The 27,379-nt window shown below is 51.5% G+C and overlaps 2 protein-coding genes across 7 annotated transcripts in view; one reads left to right on the top strand and one right to left on the bottom strand.

The window, feature by feature from the left end:
- The window catches only part of LOC118245620 (G-protein coupled receptor 83-like), a 28,261-nt gene extending 17,344 nt beyond the window's left edge, over positions 1–10,917 (top strand). The window contains exons 6-7 of one of the 4 annotated variants that reach the window (XR_007708828.1): positions 419–511; positions 2,839–3,094. The gene's annotated coding sequence lies outside the window, so the exon portion shown is untranslated. Of the gene's footprint in view, positions 1–418 lie in introns of all 4 variants that reach the window. The other 3 variants (XR_007708827.1, XR_007708829.1, XM_050713515.1) reach the window with 3 other exon arrangements.
- EDA2R (ectodysplasin A2 receptor) lies at positions 6,253–21,780 on the bottom strand. Of its 3 annotated transcripts, none has more exons than XM_035541965.2 (9): positions 21,541–21,780; positions 16,387–16,496; positions 15,630–15,808; positions 14,649–14,734; positions 14,173–14,337; positions 13,493–13,639; positions 12,596–13,110; positions 11,756–11,804; positions 6,253–11,333 (listed from the first exon to the last, which is right to left on the bottom strand). In XM_035541965.2, the coding sequence occupies exons 2-9, from the start codon at positions 16,471–16,473 to the stop codon at positions 11,038–11,040; spliced, it is 1,524 nt and encodes a 507-aa protein (XP_035397858.1). In that variant the 5' UTR covers positions 16,474–16,496; positions 21,541–21,780; the 3' UTR covers positions 6,253–11,037. The 3 variants fall into 3 exon arrangements, with proteins under 3 accessions (XP_035397858.1, XP_035397859.1, XP_050569470.1); XM_035541966.2 differs by lacking the exon at positions 21,541–21,780 and adding an exon at positions 17,724–19,351; XM_050713513.1 differs by lacking the exons at positions 16,387–16,496; positions 21,541–21,780 and adding an exon at positions 15,140–15,513 and having other exon boundaries at positions 15,630–15,772.
- Between the last annotated feature and the right edge of the window lie 5,599 nt (positions 21,781–27,379).

Genomic DNA, 27,379 nt, shown 5'->3' with positions numbered 1-27,379 from the left:
GCCATCAAGCACCCCCCCCCAGTGCATCCAGAGCACCTTTAGGGAGAAGGCGAGATTTTTAAGTGGGGCTGAGAAAAAGCAGACTGCAGAGCAGGCAAGCTGCCACTGGGCGCCAGGGGACGAAGGTATCCTCTGAAACTTGGCTTATTTGCAACACCCCTACTCTGCCTGAGCTGCTTGAGCAAAGCAAACAAACCTGAAGTCTATTACATCTGTATTAATGGGGTTTAAAACTACCTGCACCAACACAGTAGAGTTAGCTGCACTGATAGCCTAAGATTCATTTTCTGTAGCCTTAGTCCATCACTCCAAGTAATTTGCCTGCAACAGACACTCTCAGGCTTGACTCAGTCAAGCATCACTCAGCATGGTTTGTCCTCCTACAGCAAGTACAGGGTGATTTCCTTTTCCCTTGCAGCTGAAGTCACTGTTGGAATCACTCTACAACTGCTGCCAACACTTTTCCCAAGAAAAATAAGGACGATAACCCCACACCTCCTGAACCTGCTTGGTGAGGTTGCTTCTCATTGCTTAGCACATTTTATTCCAGCACTTCCCATTTGTTATTTGATTCCAAACTGAAAAACTAGAGCAGGACAGCAATTTCAAAAACAGCAAAATAAGAATGGCACCAAGCTAAGGCCTGGCATCATGCGCTTCACCAAGCTGTTGTTTAAAAAGCTTGTTTCACTCCTGGGTACCAGTCTCCCCACCTTCAATATGTTTACCAGGGGCCAGCACCAGCCTTTGCTGCTCTGCTGAGTTGCCGCCCGCAGCCCCTGCAGCCCAGCAGCAGCTCGTGCTCAGACGAACACAGCAGGTGCTCAAGCAGCAGTGGTGGCGTTGTTGGACTAGCCAGGTGTAGGCAATTACTTTAACAGTGATGAACTGTCAGAAGCCTGGAAAAGGGAGAACAGCCTTACTACTCCAGCATGGGAGAAAACATGGGTGTTGTGGTGACTGTCCCTGCAGGCTCCTAGAGGAGGAGCCCTGCCCAGTGGGAACCTTGGGGAGCTCCAGTGCCTTCCTTCCCCTCCACCCCTGCCTGCGTTCCTCACCCCTCTCCCTCAAGCTCTCTGCCCGGCAGTTGTTGCTGTCCTCCTGGGCCACTCTTTGCCTGTGCAAGATGAGTGACAGCTGCCGGGGACAGGCAGAAGGTGATTTACCAATTTTTCCTGAAGCTAAGTTGTCGGTGATTTTCTTTCGCCCTTGCATTTCCTCTGCAATTGTGAAGGAAGGAGAGGCTGAGGGTGAAGGTAGGAAGACCTCCAGTGTTTTTCTGCTTTTTGCTTTAAGCATTGCTAAAACATTCTCTGCCCCCCACTCCTGCTATGAATTGGAGGATAGGAGCCTTTCCTCCACTACATTTTATGTATTTTTGTATACATTTTTGTACATACATGTACACTGCTGACGCTGGGCTGACCTCCTCCTTCCTAAACCTGCTCCCTGGTGTGTGTGCCAGGACTGGGCACTGTACGGGCAGCCCCTGGGCACGGCTGGGTCGGGTGGCTGGCGGCAGGGGCCCGGCGGTGCTCGCAGCAGCCCTGCTGGGGAGCCCGCTCCTGCTCCTTGCTGGGGTCGCTTTTGCTATGGGAGGCCTCTGGAAGTGGCCTCTGGGCTCTCAGATGTGGCGTGTGCTCGCTGCTCCTGCTTGCTTCAAATTAACTGTAGGAGGTAAGAAATTCTGAAAGCTGGGCCTATTGTTATTGTGTTTGATTGGGGTATTTATTTGTAATCTGGTAATTTCTTAAAAGCAGCTCAGGGGATGAAGTGAGGGAGAGTTTGAAGAGGTACTGAATGGCTTGCAAAAGCACATTATTTATTTTCTAAAACTGTGCTCCCCAGTGCAGCTGCATTCAGATCCAAAATCAGCCCATTATCCAGTCTATTGGCTCCCATTAAGGTAATAACTGCTGCACTGAAATAGGCTGGCCAGTCTCAAAAAGACTCATTTCCCACCAGGACTCGGAGAAGGAATACAGGAATTTCACTGGGATAATAATGTATTTTTTTATGAAGAGTAATAATTACTGGCATCAGGCTGTCCCTGAAGAAAAACAGTGTTTATTTTTAATGAACAGGACTTTCTGATTGGAGCAGCGATGCTTTCCCCTAAAAATGAACTTCTGCTGCCAACAAAAGGCAGCGTGCCCTCGTTTTTAATCTGTTGCTCCCAGCTTGGTTCCAGTGGGGAGGCTTTGCTCTCATGGATGTCCCCCGGTGCTCTGAGCCGTGAGTGCACTCCTCAGCCCTGGCTGTGCAGCCAGGGGGCATGGGCTGATGGGGCTCAGGCCGGGGGGGGTCCCCTTCAGACCAGGCTCGGCCCCAGGCCTGCCTGGAGCTTCCCCTGCGCCATGAAGCGCCAGCACTGTGGCTGCACTCCCAGCTTGGGCAGCACAAAACATTTGGAGAAGCTGCACCCCAAACACATGAGTCATGAAGCTTTTTGGCTGCCTTTGGAAAGCTGAGTCTGGAGAGTCCCTGTGAGCCAGCCCAGGGGGTTGCAAGGTGAGTTTACCTGAAGCAGAAGAAAAATGATTTTCTGTCTCCTGGCAAGCACAGTCAATAATCCAATAATTGCTATAAAATGTGTGTTTTCATTCACATATAATTGCCCTTATGTCCTGCGGAGAAGTAATGAGAACCACACACACGGGGAAAACTGTGTAAAATATAAAATGGAAAAATCAGAGAATGAACAATAAAAATATCATCTGTTAGGAAGGAGAGAAAGGAAAGAAACTTGGCCCTGGAAATTCAGTTCTCTCTAATGGATTTAAGTCTTCATTTTTAGCAACCAAAATTTAACTAACTGTTCTCTAACCTACCCTGTAGAGGAGACAGGAACACAGAGAAAATGGTGCAGGGCACATTTGAGAGGTTCAGTGCCACAATTACTCTGTCAAGGAGACTACGGACATGCACAGCTGTGAAAGATGACCCAGCAGGAGAAGTGGTTTATTACTGTGCTAAGTGAGACCAATTCCTACCAGGATGAGTAATTCACACGCAAGGAGTATCGGCAGACAAGAAGAGATGACAAACATCACCAAGGCCCTGTCCTTCCTGAAATTAAAAAGCACAAGCTGAAATTTAATTACTGGCTTTCTGCTTGACTTTTCCCTGTGTGAATGCACTTCCCCCCCTGCCGTTGCACCCTCGCGGTTGGGGAGCACACAAGCAGCGGGGCTGGCTGCTACCTCCCACCTGTGCCCCCCAGTGCCAAGCAGTGGCTCAGTGCTAATGCAGCGATGCCTCATGGGGACACGGGGCTGGCACAGGGACTGGTGGTGGTGCTGGCACTGGGGCAGCTGGCGGTGTGTGCCCACCTTCAGGGCTACAGCCAGCCCAGCGCGGAGGTCTGAGGGAAACTTCTGCTGGAAGTTGAGCATCTGAGCTCAGGTGTGGTTGGGTGCCCAGCTGCCACGCTTAATTCTGCCAAATTATCCATGCTGCCTAAGTTGATGCTAATGACTTGGCTGAAGGTGCCTTCAATAGGCTTGAAAATCTGATGGACCACCTTTCACCATCTGAATGTCGGCTGAGCAGGACGGTGCTGCTGAGGTTAGAGCCTAGAACCAGCACCCACGCAGCGACGGAGGGCACTGGCCAATGAGGAATCAGACATGCTAATGGCCAAGACTTGAGGTCTTGAGAAATACGCTCTGATCATTTATGAAAGATTCTAGTGACTGTCATATAATTGTGTGTAATCAGGCATCATTGTGTGCTAATGAACAGCTGCGCCACGTTAAACCCCTGCGGAGCCACTGTTCTGCTTACCACGGGTGGTTTTGCTGCTTCTTGTTTGTGCACGCTCAAACAGCTTTGGGAGGCCCCAGGTTGCTCCTTGTCCACTTCTACCGCATTTTATAAGCTCCAGCAAGCTAACTGCACGTTGCTCTTCTGTCTGTTACCGCTCTTCTGCCTGGTCCTATGGTCCCTTTTCCTGCCCTCTCCTCCATTTGAGCATGGGTTTTTGGTCTGTATTTTCATGTAACGTTGTTTTTAATCCAGATACTCTCAGACCAAAAATAGACAAGCAAACACAGGGTTTGAGGGGCAAAAATTTATTATAAAAGTACTCGCTGGGTGCATCCAGACTCTGTACACAAGAGAAAACCTTAGAAAGCTCATCTGCTATTACCATTCATAGCTTGGGCAGTCATTGTTCATACAGTAACAACAGGGCTCACTGCTGGTTGTGGCTGTAGGCTGCCAAGCAGGATTCCAGCACAAGTGTTTTGCTGATGGTAACACCTCCTTCAGCCTGACCTGACCTCTCCCATCAGCTCTCCTGTGCCACCCGGCACTCGCCGGGCATAAGGATGTGCCCTCAGATGCGAGTTCCCTGTGAGAAAGATGCAGAGACCCACTTGACTGGCCAGGCCACCTCAGTAGTTCCTAGGTAAAGCACATACAGGGTTCCCAGGCCTACACAAGGACGTTGAGAGCCTCTGATCTCCATGCCTGCAGTTACTTCATCAGGGCACGCGCGTGCTGTGTTTCAACACCCCACGTCTTTCAGCCAGGCTCTTTAAAGCAAACCCCCTTGGTAAGGAATATTCAGCTTGGCAGGATCACTAGCTGTGCACTGGGGCTGCTGTCAAACACAGGATGCACTTTTGCATTCCTGCTTGACCAGCTCAGGAGACTGCCCAGTGCACGTGCTTTGCGTGGGCCAAAGGGCATTTACTGGCATCCTCCTCTGGAACTGGAGGCTTGTCAAGCAGTTGGCCCATGTGCTTTGAATGCCTTCGCAGCAGCTTTGTGTCCCAGCTGGAGATGCTCCTCCCAGAGGCAGCTGAGGTGAGGACCACGTGTACCCCAGCATCTTGATATGCTGCCAGATTCTGCAAGTCATGGCTGATGGGGCACCAGAACAGCAAAGGTAGGACTGTCTTATTCTGAACACCTAGGGGCTGGTTTTCAACCCCACACTTCTCTTTACATGGAATATTTTCCACCTGCCAGCTCTCATCCTCAGATGTAGACTATTATCACAGTGCTGAGAACAAGAATCTGAAGTACTTGGAGGGGAATGTGGCTTCGCATCACTCCTTAAACATTGGCCAAAAATGAGAGAGCAGACAGTGCAAATGCCCCAAGGCAAGCACAGTGGGGTGTAAACCTCTTGTTCAGAGGGAACTCCTGGTCTGGGTGTAAGCCTCTCCTCTGCATGGGAGTGGTCACCCCAGGTTGTTCTCCCGAAGAGCAGAGAAAAAGGCCCAAACCACCCCCACCTTACCTACTGCTGCATGGTGTCCGCAGCCCCCAAACTCAAGAGTCACTGGAAGATAAGGCAAGGTGTATTCTGATTTCCCATCCCATTATGCCAGAGTCTGTGAACCTAAAGTCTTGCTCTCCCACTGAGTTAGCCCCAGCTTTCTCCTCCAGACCAGCCTTCCTGCTGCAAGCTGCTGGACATGGGCTGGGCAGCAGAGGCGTTGGGATCACTTTCCCTGTGGGCCTTCAGGAAGGCTGATTGCAGTCAGTACAGCCACTAATACATTTCACTGTGTACTTGGAGATTATTTCAAGCATGTGTGAAAACAGGCAGCATACACCCAAGATGCTCCAAGCAAAAGGCTTCTTTGGAAGCCACACATGCTGAATGCCTTTACTGATTCTGTACTTTTGCATTCAGTGATGAGTGTTTTCCTGTGCCTTGGTTTCAGAGGCTTCTTTATTGACACGGATTGTATTGCTTCAGTGGTACAGGCTCACTGGACAACACACATGGGTATTCCTTACAACTCAAACAAGCTACACTAGTACAAGAACCTACAAAGCATGAGAGGGTTTGAGCAAGTATAACAACTTCAATTAGAACAGAAAGTCATATCCTACACTCTAATAATTATTTTAAAGAACAGACAGAGTTCAGGGGCATGAACAGACTTAGTAAGGACTGTAATTACAAGCTGACAGAACAACTGCACCTTGTTGAAGCTGCAGGAACAGGGGGCTCCTTGGGCAGCATTTATGGGGTCTCTGCCTCTTCCCCCTCCCCAGGAGTTGGGCCCACAGACAAACCCCACCCAGGATTTGGCCCTTCTGAGGGAGACCAGGCCTGCAAAACAAGTAACAGCTGCTGTGTGACACCAAACACAAAAAGGATATGAGCACACAACTCTGCTTCTGCCCCCAGCCTGTGTTTCAGCAGTGTGGGCACTGGGTCAGGCTCCTCCACACCCAACAGTGGGACCCATGGGCAGGAAGGACAGAATTAAAACTCATGGCGCATCATCACCTCCAACTCTGGAATTTATTTAACTACAAGCACACAGCATTCAACAGCACTATGTCTGGGTGGAATGTGGGGAACTCCGACACCCCTTGTTTAACAAAACTTAGGAGTTTCAGCCACTGTTTTATTTGAATACAAACTTCACGCCAAAAAAAAATGGAAACAAATAAACTCCGGAATTATAATGCTAATGACACAGGATTTACAAAAATATAAATAACCTATTCATAACCTTAAAGAAAACAGAACATCCACCATAAAAATTATCATGTATTCCCAGCGGTAAACTATGACTACAGAAAATTATTTATTTAGTTTTAGAAAAGCACCAGAATTCGCATTGTTAAGTAATCTAAACCACATAGGGCATCTCCCCCTAGCACTTGCAGACTTTTCAGAGCATGCCCACATTGTAAAAAGTTTTCTTCAGTATTGCCCACTCACGTGAGAGTGTAGTGAATTCTTATAAGCACCCTGTTCAAGAATAGCACCCAAGGATGTACTAATTGCTTCTTTATTTTAATAAGATTTAAATACATGCCTATTTTTAAGTGTACGCTTAGGAGCTTTCAGAACAGGGCTGGACTGAAACCCACCACAAATTCTTCTGTAAATCAGACTTCCAGACAGGACTGGTGTCAAAACAATTGCTTGTAAAAAATAAGAAAAATCTCACCACCCAAGAGTATTTCCATTGTTCAGTCACAGCTAAAGTTTGCATAGATACTGGATTATTTTATTTCTTTTAGCTCTTTTTGAACTATGCCAGCTTGGCTTTGGTAGCTTCCTGAAGCTGAAATTCGCTGAGAATTTCCTTCCCTTACATTCCATTTATTGTGCTGAAAATACCATTAAGAAAAAGCAGAAAAGTCAAGTACCAAGTCTATTGGTTCCCAGCTAAAGAAACTGAAGCTTGCCCAGCTGCCCAGTGATGGCCACCGTTTGCCAGTGTCCAAATTGCAGCACCAGAGCCTGTCTTTCAGACTCTTGTGGTCCCCCTTCTTCCGAGGACTTCAGCTAGATTTGTGAAAGATCAGCCCAAAGGGCCTTGAGCTGGCTAAATTAAAGGCCATGTAAACACAGCTGATTCTGAGACTGCTGACAGCACAGCTGGATGGCAGCTGCTGGCCACGGACATCAGCACAGGTGGGAGCAGCCCTGGGACATGAGCTGCGGTGCCCATTGCCATTAAAAAGCCCACTCCACAATACTACAGTGTGGGACTGAGCACCCATGAAGCACCATCCACAGAAGCTCACACTGAGACTGTGTAAAAGGCTCCAGGCAGGCTTGAGACTTCTCAAGAACAGTTAAAACACAGCTACCCACAGACCTGCTGCAGAGGCGGCCACCCCAGCGCTCCCACTGCGCCAGGCAGGGCTGGCGGAGCAGCCCCACGTGCTGCCTCCTCAGCACCACGGCGAGGTAGGTTTTGAATGTGAACAACATTGCTCAAATGGCTAAAATATAAGTTTCCCTTAAAAACTGTTAGGGGAATGGGGTTGATTCCTTAAAAGAACAACAACAAAAAAAAAACAACAACAAATGCAGACCCCACCTACATCAACAGGAACACCCAGCAAGAGCAGAAGGGACGGAGACCACTGGCCCCCAACAAGGCTCTGCAGCACACAAGTGATGACATCCTTTTTATTCACGCCATTTCTAGTTTACCAGGCTGTTGCTAGCCACTGTTTGCTCCCAATCCCATGGTGTTGCACCGGACAGGAGGAGCCCGCTCCGCCATCCTGCACCCCACTGGACGGGCAGGGACACACACCCAGGGACACGCAGGACAATCCACCTACACCTGCTTCAAGTTCAAAGCCATACCTGATTAGTTAAGCTGCATGGATGTTTTTACTTACACATCTGTAGGTGAATTAATCTTCATTCCCGTTGAAAGTGTGTCCATAAAGAGATTAAATATTAGATTTTGTTACATGATTAATCCGAACACACTCTCCCTGCCACAGATAAACCTCAGATGGAAAAACCTTATCCCCAGTCTGCATTTACACTAGAAATACTTTTTCTGACTGCTCCATAACAGACCAAGTACATCACCCCTGCCAAAAATGGGTACATGGGTACAAGGTCTAACATTTCTGGTTCTCACAAAGCAAAGAGCAATAAAACGACCGTGACTCCGAAAGAAATAAACAGCGGAGGAGATAAAGTGTCACATCCAGTTGAAGCTGCCCATGCCTCCTGTTATCTGACCACATCCTGAGTGTGTTCAAGTCTTAACAGCATTTAACAGGAGAAAAGGGGGAAAAAAAACAGAGCAGCTATTAATACTGGTGTTTGGGCAGATCTGAGCAAAGGGCTGTGTTCCCAGAAGGTCGGTTGCTTTTTCCAAGTACTGTGGTCAGATAAAAGGCAAAGCCTGGGGATGCCCTGGCGGTGGCGGGCAGGGAAACAGTGCCGCTTGCTGGCGGCCACCATGCTGCCAGGGTCAAGGACAGCGCGGCCAGCCCCAGCGCAGGAGGAAGAAGTGCTCAGAGCCAGCCGTCAGCTGCAGCCTTTAGTAGGGACACACACACAGTGAGCACCGTGGCTCAAACCTCCTGAAGGTCCTGGGACACAGGCACTCAAGGCCCGCAGCCACCCAAGGCACTGAGCCCTGCAGGAGCCACACCGCATACAGGGGCTGGGAGTGGAGGGTGCGAGGGGACAGCAGCACCAGGGAAGGGTGGAAATGGCATGAGGTGTCCAACAGACCACAAGGACGGGGCAGAAAAAGTTGGGCAGTGAAATTAACTCAGCAGGCACAAAACACGGCGTAGAAAGAGCGGAAGAAACAAGACAGGCTTGTTCTCCCTGACACGTGGCAGCAGAGGCAAAAACCTGCCCCTGCTGACCTAAAGGCATTTTTGACTCTGATCTTCAGGGGTATCAGGCACTGTCCTGGTTGAGTAAGCACTGTGGGTCCATTCCAGTGCTCATCTGAGTTCCTCAGAGGAGGGTGTAAAAGGCTTTGGTAGTCCTGGTGCAACAGGCAGGGACAAAGCTGGGGGCTGACACCTCCTGCCTTCCTTGGCAAGCAACCAGCTCGCACCAGGCCTCCTGCCCCAGCTGCAGAGGCAGCGAACACCCACTGGAGCCAGGCACAGGGCAAAGACCGCTCAGCTGCTCCACGCCATGACCTCAGTGGGACAGGCATCCCCGTCCCGGGCGCGGGAGGCGGCGGCGCAGCAGGGCCAGGCGCGTGCCGGGCGGCCGGGGCAGCTTCCCCAGCTGACGGCGGCCCCACATTCCCATCCGCCCCCGCAGGGCCGCTCCCTGCGCCTCGCCTGCTGCGCAAGGATTCGCCCCCGACAAAAATCCTGGAGCGGGAGGCTTGCAGAGACACTGCTGCTGGCAGGCAGGGCACAGCTTCCCATCGCAGGTCTTCTCCAGCCTCATGAGCCACTCCACCACGGACCTGCAAGCCCCACTTGTCAGACCGCCTGGCCAAACCCTGTGTGACACGGGGAGACCCTGAAGCTGGTGGCAGACGGATGAGAGCAACAGCACGGCAGCCACCAGACCTGCAAGCTGCCCTGAAGCTCCACAACGAAAACTGAGGGGAGCCTCACACAGGCGAAACTGCTGCAAGCTCTGACAAATCCTCCAGGAACAAATTAAATGCAGAAGGGTGTTCCCTGCATAAAAGCTACTCCCAAAAATGAGAAAATTAGCTTGTTTTTAGGCAGAAAAAAAAAAGAATATTCTAAAGCAAGCCTGCTCTGCCACAGGGACTTCAACACTCACTGCAGCACAGTCGCAGTCTTCAGTCTATAGCTGACCCCTATATGCCTGGCACTGGCAGGGCACCAGCTGTTCCGTGCAGAAGGCAAAGGAGGGTCCCTGCCTCTGGCACCCTGTGCTGCACCCCACATCAGCCTGCAATGCCTGACCCACACCGAGGAGGCTGTCAGTGGATGTACCAACACAGCTGAGTAGAGGCAGTCACCAGCCGACCAGGGAGCAAAAACTGCCCTGGGCAGGGAGCAGCACAGCACTGCACCTAACACAACTGCACATCAAAGTACCCTGGTGATCAACTTGGAACTTCTTTAAGAAAACTATAACATTTCAAGTAAAGGAAATGAATTTAAACATGCCACATGCTGCACTGACACAGAGACTGACTGCTCAGCTCTCCCTGCCACAGCAGCAATGGTCACACAGGTCCTCCTTCAGGAGGAGTGCCTCCAGTACACACGGAGGAGCAAACAAAATTTCAACTCAAAGTGGCAACAGAAACCCAGAAAAAAAAAACAACACAGTATTGGCCAAAGGAAAACGTTCTGAAAAGCTGGAATGGGAGAGAAGTGATTGTTGGCCCTGTAAGAGAGTGGCACACAACCAAGCCCAAGCCCCTGCACAGCGTGTGGCCAGGGACCTCACAGAATTCATCCCGATGCCAGCAACTTGCAAAGGACAGGGCTTATTACACACTGACGGGCAGCACAGCGATTGTGACACCGCTCTGCTGCTGGACATGGGTTTAAGTACAGATGAAGAAAAATGAACTCAGAGGTGTTGAGCACAACCTGCCCCAAAGGGGCAGGAGTGACAGCTGTGAGGATACACAGTACTACTGTCACCTCCCCAGCTCCTCCGCTCTTCTCCAAGGAGGGAGACTCCTCATGTGCTTCTATTCCACAATGCAAAGACCCTCTCCACATACTCCCCACATGCATGTTAGAGAGACTGTGTGACCACAGGGCTACTAGATCCTCTCCCGTACCAGTACACACAATGCTTGAAGTTTCCTCCGTCCCTTCCGTCTTATCCTAGCACTGGTGGCCCTGAATCTGGCTGAGAGCAAAGTGGTCACACAGCAGGAGCAAGGCGTCAAACCGCTGCAGTCGCTGCAGAGCCTGGGCCAGATGAGGGACTGTGACCGAGTCTCCTGAGTAGGTGAGGTGAGCAACGAGCTGCTCAAATCCAGATATCCGTCCCAGCAACTGAGGTGTGACCCCCAGCTCCAGTGCCACATGGCTGAAGTTCTTCACACCATTCAAGGACGGGTCTAACAAGAAGGCAAGTGACTGCACCAAGGAATGGGGCAGCTCTGCAACAGGGAGACCTGGGGGCAGCAATACAGTAAAGTGGGGTTAGAAACCACGTCCAGCTTGGGTGAGAATAAACAGTAGCTATATTCAAACCCCCATCCCTGCCAAGCTGGTGAAACATCTACTTGTCATGGCAGGGATCTCCTCCAATATTGCTTTCAGAGCTCAGCAACACAGAACTGGATCAGTCCCAGGAAGGCTGCCAACAGGCGATAACTAGGGGTCCATTCACCACCCACCCTCAAGCCACTTAGAGCAGTACTGCAGGAAATCTAACCTGGAAATTAGCACCAAAGGCAGTGAAAGTCACCACATCCCTGCAATGAGTGGCACCTCTGCACAGCCAAGGTAGGCTTTTGAAGGAGCTCCTTTTCAAAATCTGCATCTTTGCTACCCCAATACATGGTGAGCAAAATGAGGCTGGGAAGACACTTACCCTTCATTGTGTTATTGATCTGAGTCACAAGGTTCTGGGCATCATTCACCTGGCAAGATAAAGACACCGAGGCTGGGGACAGTCTGACAGCAACAATGCCTGTCAGTCCTCCCAGGGCCACCACAGAGGTTCAAAGCAATGGCACTTGTCATTCCAGCGTTACTACCCCAGGAGCTAACAACCTCCTAGGGCCTCCCAGCAAACTACTTCCATGAACAGTGACCTGGAGCTAAGTTAATATATATATTACCAGGCATTTTCTGAACCTCAATTATGTTAATGACTAGGTTCATTACAAGCAAACCTGGGTGGGAGTAGGAATCGCTGCCTCCTGGTGCCAGGTCAGCTTTCTAGATGAGCAGGAGTCTGAGAAACACCCGCAGAGTACATCAGCTATGCATAGCTAAAGGTGGGTTTATACACTGAATAAAGGGACTCCAGTCTTCTTAGCATTTGAAACCATCCCAGCAGGTCCTGTCTCAGTGGCTGATGGCCCTCTGAGGGCTGGTGACCTTATGCCACCTGCAGTGATGGCCAAATCCACTTCAAAAAGACACCTCCAGGAAGAACGCTAATCCTTTCCTCTGGGAGATACACTGGACTTGTGCTGGCTCACCAGCTGCTCCAGGGCTCTGACATGACCTATGGAAAATGATCCTCACCTACTCCCACCAAACATGCCATGAAACATCTGGCAAAACATTTTTGGTAGTTACCAGGTCACCCTGGACATTAATGACCCTAAATCTTAGGAACCCATGTCCCTAACTCACTAGCCTTCTGTGCCCAAGGCCCAGGACATGCGATGGTGTGTCAGAGAGGCAATGAGAAAGAACTTACCGGCCGCTCCCCGCTCTCAGCAGTGGGGTTTTGGAAGGTAGGGGACAGGCCCCTCTCTGGGTCCACCACAAGGCTGCTCCCAGCCTCCAGCGCCGCACTGCCCCCCTCCCTGGGGGCTCCTCGCATTGCCTGGCTCCCCACCTCCTCCGACCTCTCGCTGCCCACAAACTCCACCTGGGAGGAGAACTTCTGCAGGTCGAGCTCGGTGCACTCCACTGGGGCATGGGGCCACTTGTGCTGCATCTCGGAGGCGCAGGAGGAGAGGGGGGCCAGCGCCTCCGCCACTCCCCGCTGGCCTGGCCTGAGGTCGGAGGGGGCCAGGGCGGTGGCCAGACGGTCACTGCAGCCCGAGCTCCTGACCAGGGGCTGGCTCTCCAGGACACTCCTCACCAGCTGGCCTTTGGAGGCAGGGCTGACTGCCACAGCCGACGGCAACTCCAGCTCCGGCTGTGTGGGCGGCAGCTGGAGGCTGATGGCTTCTCCCTCTGAAATGAACTGAACCGCTTCCACTGGGCCTGGAATAGGAAAGGGCCATAATTCAGTGCAATGCAGGCCTTGCCCCGTCCCGCCTCCCACAGCCTTCTGCCCTTGACCTAACACCACGACTCCACAACCCCTCTGCAAAACTTTGAGTCCCATCTGTGCCACCCCCACCACAGCGACAGCTAGGACACGGCTGGATGGAGGCTTGAGAGCCACCAGAGCTGAGTGCAAGTGTTTCTGGTACAAAATCTGCTAGCAGTTGTTAACAGAAGACCCAAAATTTCATTTTGGTGGAACCTGGACACTCTCCATCTTCCCTCCTCAGAAAGTCTCAGATTATCTTCAGACTGTGTGAACTGGAGCCCAGCATTGTCCTCCCTTCCCCCCCAAGAGGAAAGCGAGAGGAACGGGTACCTTCCGCCTGCCTGTAGCAGGGGCTCAGGTTCTTCACGCCCAGGCAGCAGGGACCAGACATCTGCTCTTCACACAGAAACCTGCCAGGTGCAGCCGACGTGGGGAACATTGCTCGCTGGCCTGAGAAATTCTGAGTCCTCAGGAAGACTTGGAGGATAGAGAAGAACCAGTCTGAGCAAAGGCTTGGCTTGGGTCCCTAGCATGGCCTCAGCTGCATGGTATGTCTGCTGGCGAGGAGCTGGAAAACAGCAGCTCCCTGGCCCACCGTCTGGTGGATGCCAACCTGAATGCACCCCAGCCCGGGCCATCAAACATACTCCTTCTTCCTACCTCTGCACTTCCAGCCCCACTGGTCCTGCACTGCGAAAAGCCACTTAACATCTGCCTGCCCTTGAGAAACCCCAGCAAGAGAGAATGCCAACTTTGACAGCAAAATGACATTCTCCTCCTACTAATTATGGTACTAAGGAGGAGGGAGGCTCCTCTGTGTCTTCGTGCAGATACAAAAAAGCAAGAGAAATCCTGCAGATGTAAAAAGCAGGACGAGCCATCTATTCTCTATGAATAGAGGAATGTTTGACTTTCAATGCTCAGGACAGTGCTCTACCAGCAACAAAGGGGCCAGAAACGTGTAAACAGCAAAGGGAGAACAGAGAGAAATGCTGCACGCACTGACTCACCTCGCTGGCACTGGCTCTTCCAGAACCGCTTGCAGTAGATGATGGAGAGGGCCAGAAGCACCAGCACAATGATGACTAGGGCACTGCTGGTCAGTGCGAGAAGGGCTGTGTCCTGTGGAGGTACCGTGGGGACTGCTACTTTCACCAGGTTTGTTCTGGATCGACCTGCACACACATCAGACACAAAGTGTTGGAACCTGACCCAAAGGCTTTGGGCCACCCCTTCCCTGCCCCTTCCCTCTTCACATATAACAAACAAGCTTCTTCCAGCAGGCCCACATGGGACAGGGGTTCAGTGTTGTGGAGAGAACAAGCAGCAATGGCTCAAGGATGGTGCAAATGCACATCCGAGCACATGCCTTCGACATGGTCACGACGACTTCACGCGCACACCATGAAGCTGCCCTGCCCCGTCCCCCTGCTCCCTGCACCCAAGGGCCACGCCACCCACAGGAGGTGGGCTGTGGGGCACCTACACTGGGGCTCAGAGGAGGGCGTCTGCTTGGTGCACGGGATACACTCCCAGCCCAGCTGCCCGCTGATCCGTGCCTTGCGGTAAAACCTGCAAGAGAGCAGAGAGGGTTCTCAGCAGTGCGGGGCCAGGAGCCAGCCCGTGCCCACCCCACCACGAGAAGATGCGCCCGCCTCCCTCAGCCGGCGGCAGCACAGAGGCGGCTGAGCCTTCTTCGTGCCACAGCACGCCAAGAAGGCACGAGGCACCATGTCTCTCCCAGATGCCGGCTCACACAGTGCTCAGAGCTACTTTTTCACTTCGGTAGCTGCTTTTGTCAAGGAGTGACATCACCCAGAAGCAGCCTCCCGCTTCCCTCCTCCCCCTTCCCCGGGTCTTGCTAAAGGAGGGCGATGGTGATTAATAGCTCCACAAAACCACAGAAAAACTCCAGCTAGCAACTTGGTCTGGGAAGAGATTCAAAAACCAGAGCTCTGACATTCCTCTGTCACAAACCACATTGCTTGCTAAGAAATGGTCTGCAGCTCTCAGGCGTTTCATGGGCTGTATGTAGCAGTCTTCACTTCCGGAACTCCTTAAAAAATTAGCTAAAATCAACAGTTAAAGAAACCACAGCTTCCTCCACATGACTGTGCTTGGAAAGAGGCACCCATCACTCGAGGTATGGTCTCTACCCTCCTCTTCAGGGACTGCTAATTGTAGTGGTCTACAGACACTCCTCCTCTGGGGCTTGGCCACCCTGGTGTCCACAGGAAGAGTTCAGGCCTGGAAGTCCTCCACTGCTCATTCGTGGGAGCTTTCAGGTTCCCTTCTGATGGCTCTGATTTGTGTTTCCTCAAAGAGGCAGCTCTGGACCACCAGGGCTCATCCTAAGTACCGTGTGAGAAGCAGCCTCAGATGAAGCTCCCTCTAGCCAACCCCTCCCCGCATGCTCCCAGGGGTAATCACCACTGCTGGCCTGGAGCAAGGATCCGGCCCTACTCACCCCGGCAGGCACTCCCCACAGACCGCGTTGGTCGTTGCTGTGCAGTTGGACTTCTGGATGCGGTTGATGAGGGCGCAAGACAGGCAGGGCTTGCAGCTGTGATGGCCCCAGCTATCCTTAAACTTCCTGGGTGGGCAAGGAACGCACTGTGCATCCCCCCCTGTACCATCACCACATTCCTGCAAGACACGAGGTTGGGCAGCAGTGAGAAGCCACTTCAGAACCTGAGGTTATACTGGAAGAAATGGCGTCTCTTCTTTGGAGGCAAGTGGAGCACATTTTAGACAGGAGACCCCTGCAGGGCTGTGCTCCAGGAGGGAGCGCTGGAGATGGGGACTGAGCATGACTGCCATGGCCAAGGCTGGGCCAGACCCAGGCATTGCAGGAGCGTCCTGCTCATGCTCACCCAGTCTGCAGCTTGGCCTGCATGGAGAGTTCAGGAAGGAAAAAAGTTTTCTCAGAAAGGCTACAGTGCTGCAGCTTTACCTAGTGCTACTGACTGGGAGGAAATTCAGATTTCCTTTGGCAAAAAGAGAACCACCTGTGCAGAAACCTGGAATTCCTCCCCACTTTTTACTTCTGTCTTCTCACCCTCCTATGCAAGGTGAGTGAAACTGCTTATCTTCCCTTCCCAATGAGGATCATTTCTTTCTAATGTATGGGGATCATCCTTCTTAATGACAACTAGCAGAGGATTCATCCAGCAACGTAAAAGCCTTGGTGCTAGATGATTCCTAGTCCTTCCAGAGCAATTTACCTTGGAAAGCTCCTGCCCAGGCATGCAGTTTCTACATGGGGTGCATTTTCTGTGCTCATACGGGTCCTCACTCTCTTTGCAGTCCATCGAGGCTGGGAAGGTGCCGGAACCTGAAGAAGGGAGGAAGAAAAAAGCACAGAGGTCATAGCAAGTCCCAGTACTTAAGAGGAACAACGTGCCCTTTTCTGGGCAAAAGTTTCCACACTGGCCAGGAAGACAGCCTGCACTTCTTATGCACCAAGAATGTCACTTTGGCAGGAGCCAGACTGCCTGCTCTCACCCACGCGGCAGCCTGCACAGACAGCTCCCGAAGGAAAGAAGATGCTTTCTGAGAAAGGCTACAGACAAAGTACCTGATTTTGCTGCCATACTGCAGCCCTCAAGGTAGAAGAAAAGAAATATTAAGCTAGACACAGTGACCACTTGAGCCACTGGTTCAGCGGGCAGGCAGTGGGTTTTGCTGGCTCCAGCTGTATTTTGGGGCACCCCAGACTGTCAGCCAGAGGGATGAGTCCCAGCTCAGGGATCTGGCAGCCAAGCTCTGGCCAGTGCCATGACAGGCAGTCCCAGCCAGGCAGGACACGCGCCCACACCCCACAGCCACAGCCCAGGGCTGTATGGGCTGCTGGAGCTCCTGCTGCACTGAGCTTTCAGCACAACACGGACTCACTCACAGCTGTCTCAGAGGGCTGGCAAGACAAGCAGCCATCTCCCTGCAAAACACCATCCAGAGCCTTTCCAAGGGGAATGAATGGCTCAGCTGAAATTAATGGCAGAACTGCCCCTAGCCTCAGTGGAAACATGATTTCCACCTTCAGTGAGCGTGGCTCATGGGAGGACACAAGACTGGAAGATTCACCAAGAACAAGCAACAAAACCCAAAGCTACAAAACCCAGCGACTTGTTTACAGTTTCAGGGTTGTCTGTGCTTTTCTGTATATTCTAGGTGGGTTTTTATCATGACAGAAATGGAATAAAATCCACCCCCACTGGACCACTCTTCTTTCTACTTCTCTCCAAACCTCCTGCAGCCAGCCACTAGAGAAACAGCATTCCTCCTGCCTTGACAGCAAGACCCGTTAACTTCTGAACACCCACCAGGAGCAGAAAACACTTGGAAATGCTCTTTTGAAGAGCACCACTCCGAACAGTCTGAAACACCTGGGAAACTTGGCATTTGAGCCAGAGCTGTCCTGTTCAGGGCCCCAGGAGAAGGCCGGCTCAGCCGGGAGGACAGCACCCTGCCAGACCCCCGCGCAGACCAGGGAGACAAGAGGACTGCACGGCCACCAAGCTCTCCCCACCGCCCCCTCCTGCGACAGCCCCTCGCATCCTACCTGCTCCACCAGCAGACGCGGATACAAGTGTCCTGCAGCGCACGCTCGAGTCTCTGCAGGCTTTCTCTGGACTTCGTCTAATCCCCCACCACTCCCATGCAGACTGCCTTTAGGAAGCAGACGTTTGGCCAGGCTCCCCAGTCTCTGAACCATCAGGATTCATTTGAGATGAAGTCTGCCCCGGACAAGCTTAGAAGGTGAGTCACTGCTTACTGCAGCTCACGCACATGGCCAGCGGCTCACTTGCTACAAGGAAAGGCAGCGAAAGCCAGCGAGGATTGGACGTGAAGATATACAGCAATGAGAAGCTAAGGGAGCTAAATTTATCTTGCAAACATCTCGGGAGGGGCACGATCACAGCCTATAAATAGCGTAAAGGTTACTGACACTATAGAATAAATAAAGGAAATTTGTCACCATCTCAGAAGGTGGTGAAGAGGGACCTCTGTGCCATTGTCAAAGGACAAACATTCAAGTTCAGCGTTAGGCTCCTGCTACGGGCTAAATGAAGGAGGAGAAATAAAAAGCCAGGAGACGGGCCGAGCACAGGCGATAGCCACCACTTCAGCAGGCTGGCAGGCTGCTGCTCCGAGCTCCAGGCCCCCAAGCCTTGGCAGGATCTCACTACACCGGGCTGCCCAGCCAGCGCTGCCAATACTCCGGTACCTGGGGCTGAACTCAGAGAAAAGAAGGCAAGACTTCAGGCTGCCTGCCTATCAGCTCTCCAAAGCGTCCTTGTAATACAAGAAAGAAATACAGGTGACAAAGAAAGTCTTGGTGAAACTGTAGTGCAAACAACTTCTGCTGACATGACCTCTTTCTCTTGTGAATTTACAGACTTTTCTGCACGTCAGAAGGGTTTGCAGATACGAACACATCCCTTCCAGACTATCTCCCCAGGAGGGGCACAGCTTAAACCAGTTTGCCAAATAGAGAAAGTTACACAGGCAAAAGGAATCTTATGCCAGTGCAAGTACGCATACATTAGGACACCTGCCAGCATGACGGTATCGCTGAGGGATGGTGGGGGAAACATCATACCACAACCATGCCCGCAAAACTGTGAAGCATAGACCAGGCCTGCTGTTTCTCAAGCCACAATATAATGATAAGTGGAATGAAAGCTTTCTTGAATATCTGGCGTGAAATTCAAAGTGATGGTACTTCTTAAAAAAGACCTTTTATTTTAACAATACCAGAACACCAAGACATTTAATTTGTAAATGAAGCACACATCAAAAACCACATAGCACTGCCCTGGTAAAGCAGCAATTTCTGATTGTCTAATAAACAACAAAAATGACTAGTCCTAATTAGCTGAAAGTAAAAAACAAACAACAAAACCCTCCCACCTCTCTGAAAACTACACATCTAAAGGTGACTGCCAAAGAGGAATACAAACATGGTATGGTATCAATGTACTTGTCAGCTGGAAGGCAGCAAAACGTACTGCCATTGTTTCAAGATGTGCGAAATCTTCTAACTTAAAAGAAAAGTCATAACTTAACGTACTTTTTTATCGTCTTAACGGGACAACTTGCCTGAGTTGAGCGAGCAGGGTGTGCTCCCTGCTGCGTTATTACTGAGACAGCAAAAACGTGAATTGCTGAATGAGTTTCATCAGATCATCATCATCAGATAAAAAAGCATTTCCTCAAAGCTACAGTGCGAGTCCCAGATCATTTACCTCAGTGACAGTTCTGGAGCTCTGATTCTCTTTTTCCTGTGTAAACTAAGTTTTCAAAAAAAATTAAACTATATGGGAATCTGAACTATTTATAAACTCCCTTTTGTGTCCAGCTAACAGACTGTGGTAGGGAATAAAAAGGAGGAGGAAATAAATGAAAGGGTACAAAAAAAAAAGTCAGTGCAAATGATGTTGCTCCTGGTCCCTGCCATGTCACCACCGCAGCAGGTACAGAGGTTGGGCAGGGCAGGACCTGCAGCAGGTCAGCCCAACGAGCCCCTGCCCTGGGCCACCCCTACATGGGCCCACAAGGCCCCCCCGAGGAAGGGGGGTCTCTGCCTGCCCCCGCTGCTGGGAGAGCCCTCAGCCAAGACCCTTGCTTCAGGTGCCCTTGTGTCCACGCACAGGGAACAGCTCCTGGGCACTGCTGCTCGAGCCAAGGGGCCGGCCAAGCAGATCCCTATGGGCGGCTTCATGAATGAAGTTACCGCCTAGCAGAGCCAGGAGGCACTAACAGGAAGGACCTCAAAAGGAATGTCGGTATGTATTGAAAAACAAAACTAGAGAACAAATATCCCAAATAAAAACTGCAAATGAAAAGGAGGGAGGAAAAAAGAAAGGTTATTTGGAAAATATGACTGCGCGTCTTGCATATGGCAATACCTACCCCCAGCCTCTTGCTCAGTTATTCCTCCACTCGCGTTCATTAACCCGGAGTCCTTTTCACCGGGCAGCATTTCTGTGTGCCTTCCTACACTAACCAGCATGCGGGGAGTGACCTGCCACCCCTAGGGGACGCGCGGTGGACCAGAAGACTGCTCAGAGAAACAAAATAGGGGGAAAAAAGGACTTATTCTGGATCTTTCCATGCTCTTTTTGGAAATCAGCAGGTTTTCCAACACATTTGGAAGTTCTGATCACAAAATTGTCCTCTAATTACTTGGCATGGAGTGGCTGGAAACTTATATTTGCTTTAGGGGAAAGCATCCTAACGGCAGACGAGAACGGGAGGTACTCTGGGAGAAGTTGCATCTCTATTTACTGCCCTGCAGTAGTCCCAAGGCTGCAGCGTTCACTTTCTGCTCCTTGCGTTCCAAGCGCAAAGGCAGATATTTGAAACTCTACCAAAACCACCCACAATACAGGACACAGTGCATCACTCCTGTTTCCGCTGTTGTTCCCATTCAGTTTTATAGTCCCACAGAACACCCACCCGGCCACAGCCTCATCCCTGCCCACAGCGGCTGCTCAACGAAGGCCCCAAGGAAGGGCTGCCCACACCAGCAGGAGCTGTATGAGAAACTGCGGTGGGCAAATGGGGCTTGGGAAAAGAGAATAGTGCATCCTAGAGGAGCAGACACCCTCAGCAGCAGGATACCTTCAATCACAGGGCCCCCACACACATATACATATGTTCATATAAACCGAGTGAAATTCTGGTCATCCTTCTTGGGTGTCTGTGACTCATAAGATATCTCAACTAAGACTTCCAAAACTCCTACCAATCTACATGAAACCTTTGATTTCTGTTTTTTTTTTTTCTTTTTCTTTTCTTTTTTTTTCTCCCCACATCTACTCATTCATAACTGTCACCATCTTGCTTGCAATAATAACTCCGGTTACCTGCAGCGTCTATTTTTCCCTCCAATTCTTACTACAATTATGAACACCCTCACAGAGGTACAGTGAGAGGGAGAAGGGGCGCGTAACTCGAGTACCAACTGCTGTGCACAACTCGCCATCGGTACTTGCACACCCACGCGCGGCCGGCCCAACCCCGGCCCGAAGACGGACCCCGCCGGCGCCCCCCGCCGCCCACCCTGGGGACGGCGGCAGGGCGCGGGGATATGCCCGGGCACGCCCCGCCGAGGGGCCCGACAGCTCGCCACCGGCCCGCCACCGGCTGCCCCCGGCCCGCCGCCCCCGCACCGGCCCCCGCGGCCGCGGCACCCCCGGCCCCGGCCCCACGCGCCCGGGCACGGCACCGGGGGCGGCCGCAACCGCGCGCCGCGCCGCTCCCGGCGCCGCCACCCGCCGGCGGCCCCCGCCCGGCGGTGACACCGGCACCAGCGAAACGCCGGGAGCCGCCGCCGCGGGTGGGCGGGCGGCTGCGTGGGCTCCGCCACTCACCTGTGTCCCGGCGCGCGTGGGGCAGGGCTCCGTGGGCAGGCTGCGGGGCTCCGCGGGCAGGACGCGCGGTGTTCCGCGGGCAGAGCTCCGCGGGCAGGACACGCCGCGGGCACGGTGCGCGGCGCCGCGGGCAGGACACGCGTGGCTCCCGGGCAGGGCGCGCGGCGCCGCGTGGAGCGAGGCGCGCCGCGGACAGCGCGGGGGATCCGCACCCGGCCGGCCCCGCCCCGCCGCCTCCCATTGGCCGCGCGGGACGCCTGGGCGGGGCTACGCAAACGGCAGGTCCCGCAAACTCAGGCGGTCTCGTGTGCGGGGTCCCCGCCTCCATCCCTCCGCCTCTCCATCCCGCAGTTCAGGCGGTGTCTTGTTCCGGGTCCCTGCCTCCATTCCCCCGTCTCTCCATCCCGCAGTTCAGGCGATCTCTCTCCTGCGGGTGCTTTTGCTGAGTCTCAGAACTCCCCCCAGCAGGGTGTAAGGAGACCTCAGGCTGGGACAGCCCGAAGGGGTTGTGTGAGATCCCACGCAGCAGCCGCCTTCCCCGCTGCGTCCTCCCCAGGCCCTCTGATTTCCCACAGCTCCGTCCTTCAGCCAGCTGAAAGGTGCAATCTCCACAGGGAAAAAGCTCAGCTGGACTCGTTCTGCGGAGGGATAGGGCTGGCTTCCCTGCTCACACGGGCAGTTTGCCTCTCGCAGGTCCGTGTCTGTGCAGCCGGCCCGCACCGTGAGGCTGCTGCTACTCCTGCGTCGGTCAGGCAGCAGCGGAGTGCGAGCGGGTGCTCGGCTGGAGGGCTTACACACAGCCAGGACGGGCAAGGATGTTAACATCAGCTCCCGCACTTTGGAGAGCTGATAAGAGAGTTGTTTAACTGGGAAAAACTAAGTCAGCAGAGGTCATATGTAGAATTATTTTCTGCTCTGAAGCTGTCTGAATTGAGAGGAAGCTTTGCAGGCAGAGCATCCAGCACACCGCGCTGTGCCGATGGGGTGGGTTATCTGAACAAACCGCTCCACCTAGTCAGACCTTCCCCGAGCCACGGGGTTCGTGGTGGTCCTGCTGGCAGCCAATGCACAGCTGCTGAGGTGCTGGGAAGGCGCGTTTCAGTGGTCAGCATGGGCCCTCCAGAGCTGGGGCTGACTGAAACGTCCCTGTCTCCCAGCTCCTTTCAGTGAGATTATGCTGTCCCCTTTGTGGCCTTATGTGAGCCAGAGCAGAGTGCTAAGAGATCTGGAAATGTTATTACTGTGTTTTACTTTTCCCCCATTCAGATCACCAACTTGACCCATCTCACCTTACAGCCGCAGGCACAAGCAGCAATGCTGCCCCACGCATGTCTGCAAAAGCTTAACAGCCACCTGGGGAGGTGCAGCACTGGCCTTTGGGTGGCAGCACAGACTTAGGTTGGCTTTAGTGGCTTATGAAACTGCACACAGGAGTGACTGTTTGTGTGATGTTGGCCAGACACCTGATATTCCAGATGAAGGGATCTGTTGGGTAGGTAAAGTGCTGTACATCCAACAGATTTGGATGTATTTTGCAGCCTAAGGCCTTTCAGATGTTAGTTTCAGCCTACAGAAACATGTCCTGAGACATTTAATGGTATAACTAATTACCTGATATGTTCTGGGTCACGTTCTCTTCACTGAGTTATAATTATGAAACATAATTGGCAGCATTACTGTATTACAAGTTAGCATAACCATGAATCCCGAAGAAGGGAATCTGTTTAACAAGCTTTTCTTATACACTGGAATATTGACAACAGTAGAGGGCCCCAACTCCAGGCACGAATATATTGTGGGGGCAATTGCAGACCATAAACACCCCACCTGCATGCAGACATACACAAACACACAATCCCCCAGCTGAAACAGCTTAATCATGCACTTGGCACATGATGTGGTGAAGAAATCACAGCCATTTGGATACCTTACACCTTTCCCTCCATTTCAGATCAGCACTCTGCCCAACCCTGCCTAAGACTTCACAAATCATATTTTAACCACATGGGGAGGTCATGAAATGCAATGGGAGCAGTGCAGAATTCCCCTCTTTGCACATGCTCTGACGCACCTGGCATCCAGCTGAAACCTGGAGGAGGTGCTCCAAGGGAAATGCCCAGCACAGTGTTCAGGTGAAGTCTCACCCCTGCCAGGCCGACATTTCTCCAGTTTTAGTTCTTGTTTTGTGGGCAAGGCCACCTTTTCAGAAGCACCTTTGGTTGCTTACCTTGTGAGAGAAGCTGCTGAGATCTACTGACTTTTCTCTACGAAAAATCTTGTGATTGCATAAGATATAGCTGAGCAGTAGAGTTTTCAGGTAATTTGTGACTTATATGTTCTTTGATTCAATGCCATTTCCATTTACAGTGCTCAAAATAATAGAGCACGTATTCAAAGGAACTTACTCTCTTACCTGGTTGTATGGTGTTTCCTGCATCTATCCATCTAGCTCAGTGAGAATGGTTTCTTTTCTCCAAGGCCATTACATGAACTGGGTTTTTCATGTGATCACCCCATGCATGCTATGACTTCTCTGTACACGTCAGTTATGATTTGTTGCTGGCATTTTTTAAAGGTGCTTGGAAGGCATTTGGCTTCTATAAGATACGGTATTTTGGTTCTCTGGGGCTTGAGTCGTAAAACTAGGCAAGACTTTTTCAAGACACGACTGTGCTTCCCAGTGCTCACGACATGTTCCTAAACCTGGGACACTGAGCTGCAAGTCTAACTGTGAGCTGGACGCTACCTGTGATGTACAAGCCAGAACACAGGTTTCGAGATTCCACCTGAATCCAGGTTCCTCCAAAAGAGACCTATGCCTCCAAACCCACCCAGACTGCCCTGTTCGCATGGGTTGACAATGACAGCTTGACAATGCTTTAACAACTTCATACCACTCTCAACCCCAATGTAAGCATCCAGCAACCAGGCTTTCTCCTCTTCACACCCATGGGATTCAACCTCATGGGTGCACGCTGAACCCACCTTACCCATGTGGACGGGTTAGGGTTAGAGGTAGAGGCAGCCATGCTCACTTTCTGCACACAGCCTGGGGGAAAGGGGTTGATGGCACTATCTGCTTATACACAAGCACCCGTTGACTAAGTGACTTTCCTGGGAAGCAGAAGAGGTAAAGTCAGTTCCCCTCCCAGCATGAGAGGTCACAAAATCCCCTGGGAGCATGTCTGGCTGGCCAGGAGTCAGCTGGCTGACAGCCTGCCTCTGGCAGTGACCACAAGCATAAGGACAAAGCTAACATGATACCTCTCCAAAATAGCCTCCCAGTGAACTGTGGTTCAGGGACAGGAGGTGTATTTGCACTAAACAGTGCAGATAGCTTATTTTCCTTGTGAATTTGTCCAGCACATAAGAGCCATGCAAGTTTTTTATCCCCAACCTACCCAGGAACAGAATCCAAACTCAGCTGGTGGCAGAAAGTCAGCTCTCCTTTTGAGTCTCTTAGGTATGGGCCAGTAAAAAGTAATATTGCATCTCATTTGCCAAAGCTTAAAGTTTTTTCTGTACCCATACTACTGGTCACAAATCTTTCCTGGGCATTAAAATGTCTTTCCAGGGCATTAAAATGTTCAGAATTTGTTCATCTTTACATTTGGAAAACAAACAAGCAAACAAACAAAACAAAAACAAAACAAAACAAAAACAGATAACAGCCTCCAAAACAATGTGTCATTTCTGTGTCTGAAAACTCATTTGTTTGTTTTTCCCCAGCTATCTTAGACTAACAAAACAGCCTATCTCTTTCTGTAAGCCCTACCTTTTGTAACCCTCTTATAAGACAGCTTTCCGTCCCGTCTCGTGAGGCTGGCTCAGGGTATTTCCATGTGCTCTGGGAAATGAGGATGCATGTTCACAGGCAGGCACGGGCAGGAAAGAGGAGATTGCCCGCAAGCACTTCGGGGAGGGTCAGACCAGCTTTTATTTCAGCGTTTCTCCAGAGGGCCCCAAGAGCTGGGTTTTCTCGCTGCCAAGGGAATTAAGAGCTCAGAAAGTTGCCGTGCGTTTGCTGAGCAGCCTGCTGCCGAAAGCTTGCGGGCTCGCTGCACCAGGCTGGGGTTGCCAGCAGAGGGTGGTCAATGCTTTCTGACAGAATCACACCCGGCCTGGGCTGTTCACCTCTGCTGCTCCGAGCAAGTTGAGAGTAAATTACGCTCTCGTTTCCAAGTTTAGTTGATGAAGGTCACACAACCACAGGCACAGATTTAATTTCACTTTGCCTTAAGTTTTCCATTCCTTTCCTTTTACTCTCTGACCCAGTTTTGCTCACTAGCTCCAGTTTTTCCTTACCACTCCTCCGCTATGTTTCTTCCCAGCCATAAAATACAGGGCTTTCTGAGCAGCCGAGACCTCCTCCCCATAACTCCACTGACCAGGATTTCACCCCTTTCGGTCCACACAGCTTGCCCATGCCATAACCAGCATGACAGGCGGCTCTGGACCTCCCTGTTTCATACAATTACATGGAAAACCCTGCAGTTTTAACTATAAAATAGAAGCCGGTACTCCTGACAGAAGAGGTGGTGTGTTTGAACTTGGTATTGTGCAACCAAGTGGATCTTGCTTTCAGGCTCTACTTTCAACAGCGAGACCCAAATGAGTTGTGCTCTGCCTCATCCCACTGTTTCCTCTCCGTCTCATTGCTAAATGCCCCGTTTCTCCCAGCAGGTTTGCACCTTTCAGACAGTTAAAAATGCCTCAAACACCTGTACTTAAAGTCAGCTTGAGGCGAGAAGGGGGACTCAAACCCCTCTGTCTCTATTTGGTTTCACTCAGAAGGCAGCACAGAGGAGCCCTGGGGCACGGTCTTCGTCTCACAGATGGAAGACACAGGTTGGACTTTTCCAAAACATTGCATGTGGTGAGAAGACTGTTACATCTTCTGGAGAGGGGGCTGGGGAGGCTTTGGAGCTCTGGGTGACCCAGATGCTGCAGATCTCTCCCCCTACTCCTTTATAACTCACAGCTCTCCAAGTGGCCCAAGAGAAAAGAGACTGGGATCCCTCTGGGGGACTCAGCACTGCCCCTGCAGCCATCCTGCTATTGCTTCCCTCTCCTCAGCATCCACTAGCTTCCCGTGTTGCTTTCTTCTACAGCACTGAGACGTTTTGCTCCTTCCCTGCTGCGTCTCTCACTTGCCTTGAGTAACTCACTCAAAGTAATTCAGTGGCTTCCAGGCTTCATTTATTTGCTTCCTTCCTCATGCTTCATTTAAATGCTTCTTCTCCCCAGCAAGGTCACAAGGCAGCAGTTGCACGGTCACTGAGGCACTGGCCTTGACATTCAGGTTTTGATTTCCAGACAAGGTTTTAACCCATGTCACGGTGATGGCACAGAACCATGCAAGGCAGTTGCCACCTTGCACTTCACTGGTTTATTACTGGCCTGTGACTCCTGCTCCTGCACCTTTTTGGCAAACTCTTTCTAATTAGCACATCGAACTTGCTGGGCTAGTGTGACAATTAATTACCACGCACTGTAGTTTTTATGCAGCCTCTCATTTTCTGGGGTGTATTTTCAAAATCCATTTCATACCAGCCACACAATTTACATGGCAGCTTGCCCTGCTGTGACACTTACATTGGAGTCAGAAATCGTTGGATGTTTGAAGTGGGACCCTATCCTGGAAATGTCATCTTTACCTTCTGCCCCTTCTCCCAGTGGATCCATTTCTAATTTGTTCAGGTTTGGGAGCAAGGGGATCATTTTGGGCTCTGCCTTAGTGCAGGTCACTGCAAAATCATTGTAAGGCCTCAATCACATGGATTACTCTTACCTTGCAGTCACGTTCTGAGCAGCGTAAGTTTGCACAGTTTTTCAGTTT

The sequence above is a fragment of the Cygnus atratus genome, chromosome 13 (genome assembly GCF_013377495.2).
Source record: "Cygnus atratus isolate AKBS03 ecotype Queensland, Australia chromosome 13, CAtr_DNAZoo_HiC_assembly, whole genome shotgun sequence".
Lineage (NCBI taxonomy): Eukaryota > Metazoa > Chordata > Aves > Anseriformes > Anatidae > Cygnus > Cygnus atratus.
Note: the sequence above shows the minus strand (reverse complement) of the source record. Positions and strands in the feature narration are given on the sequence as shown.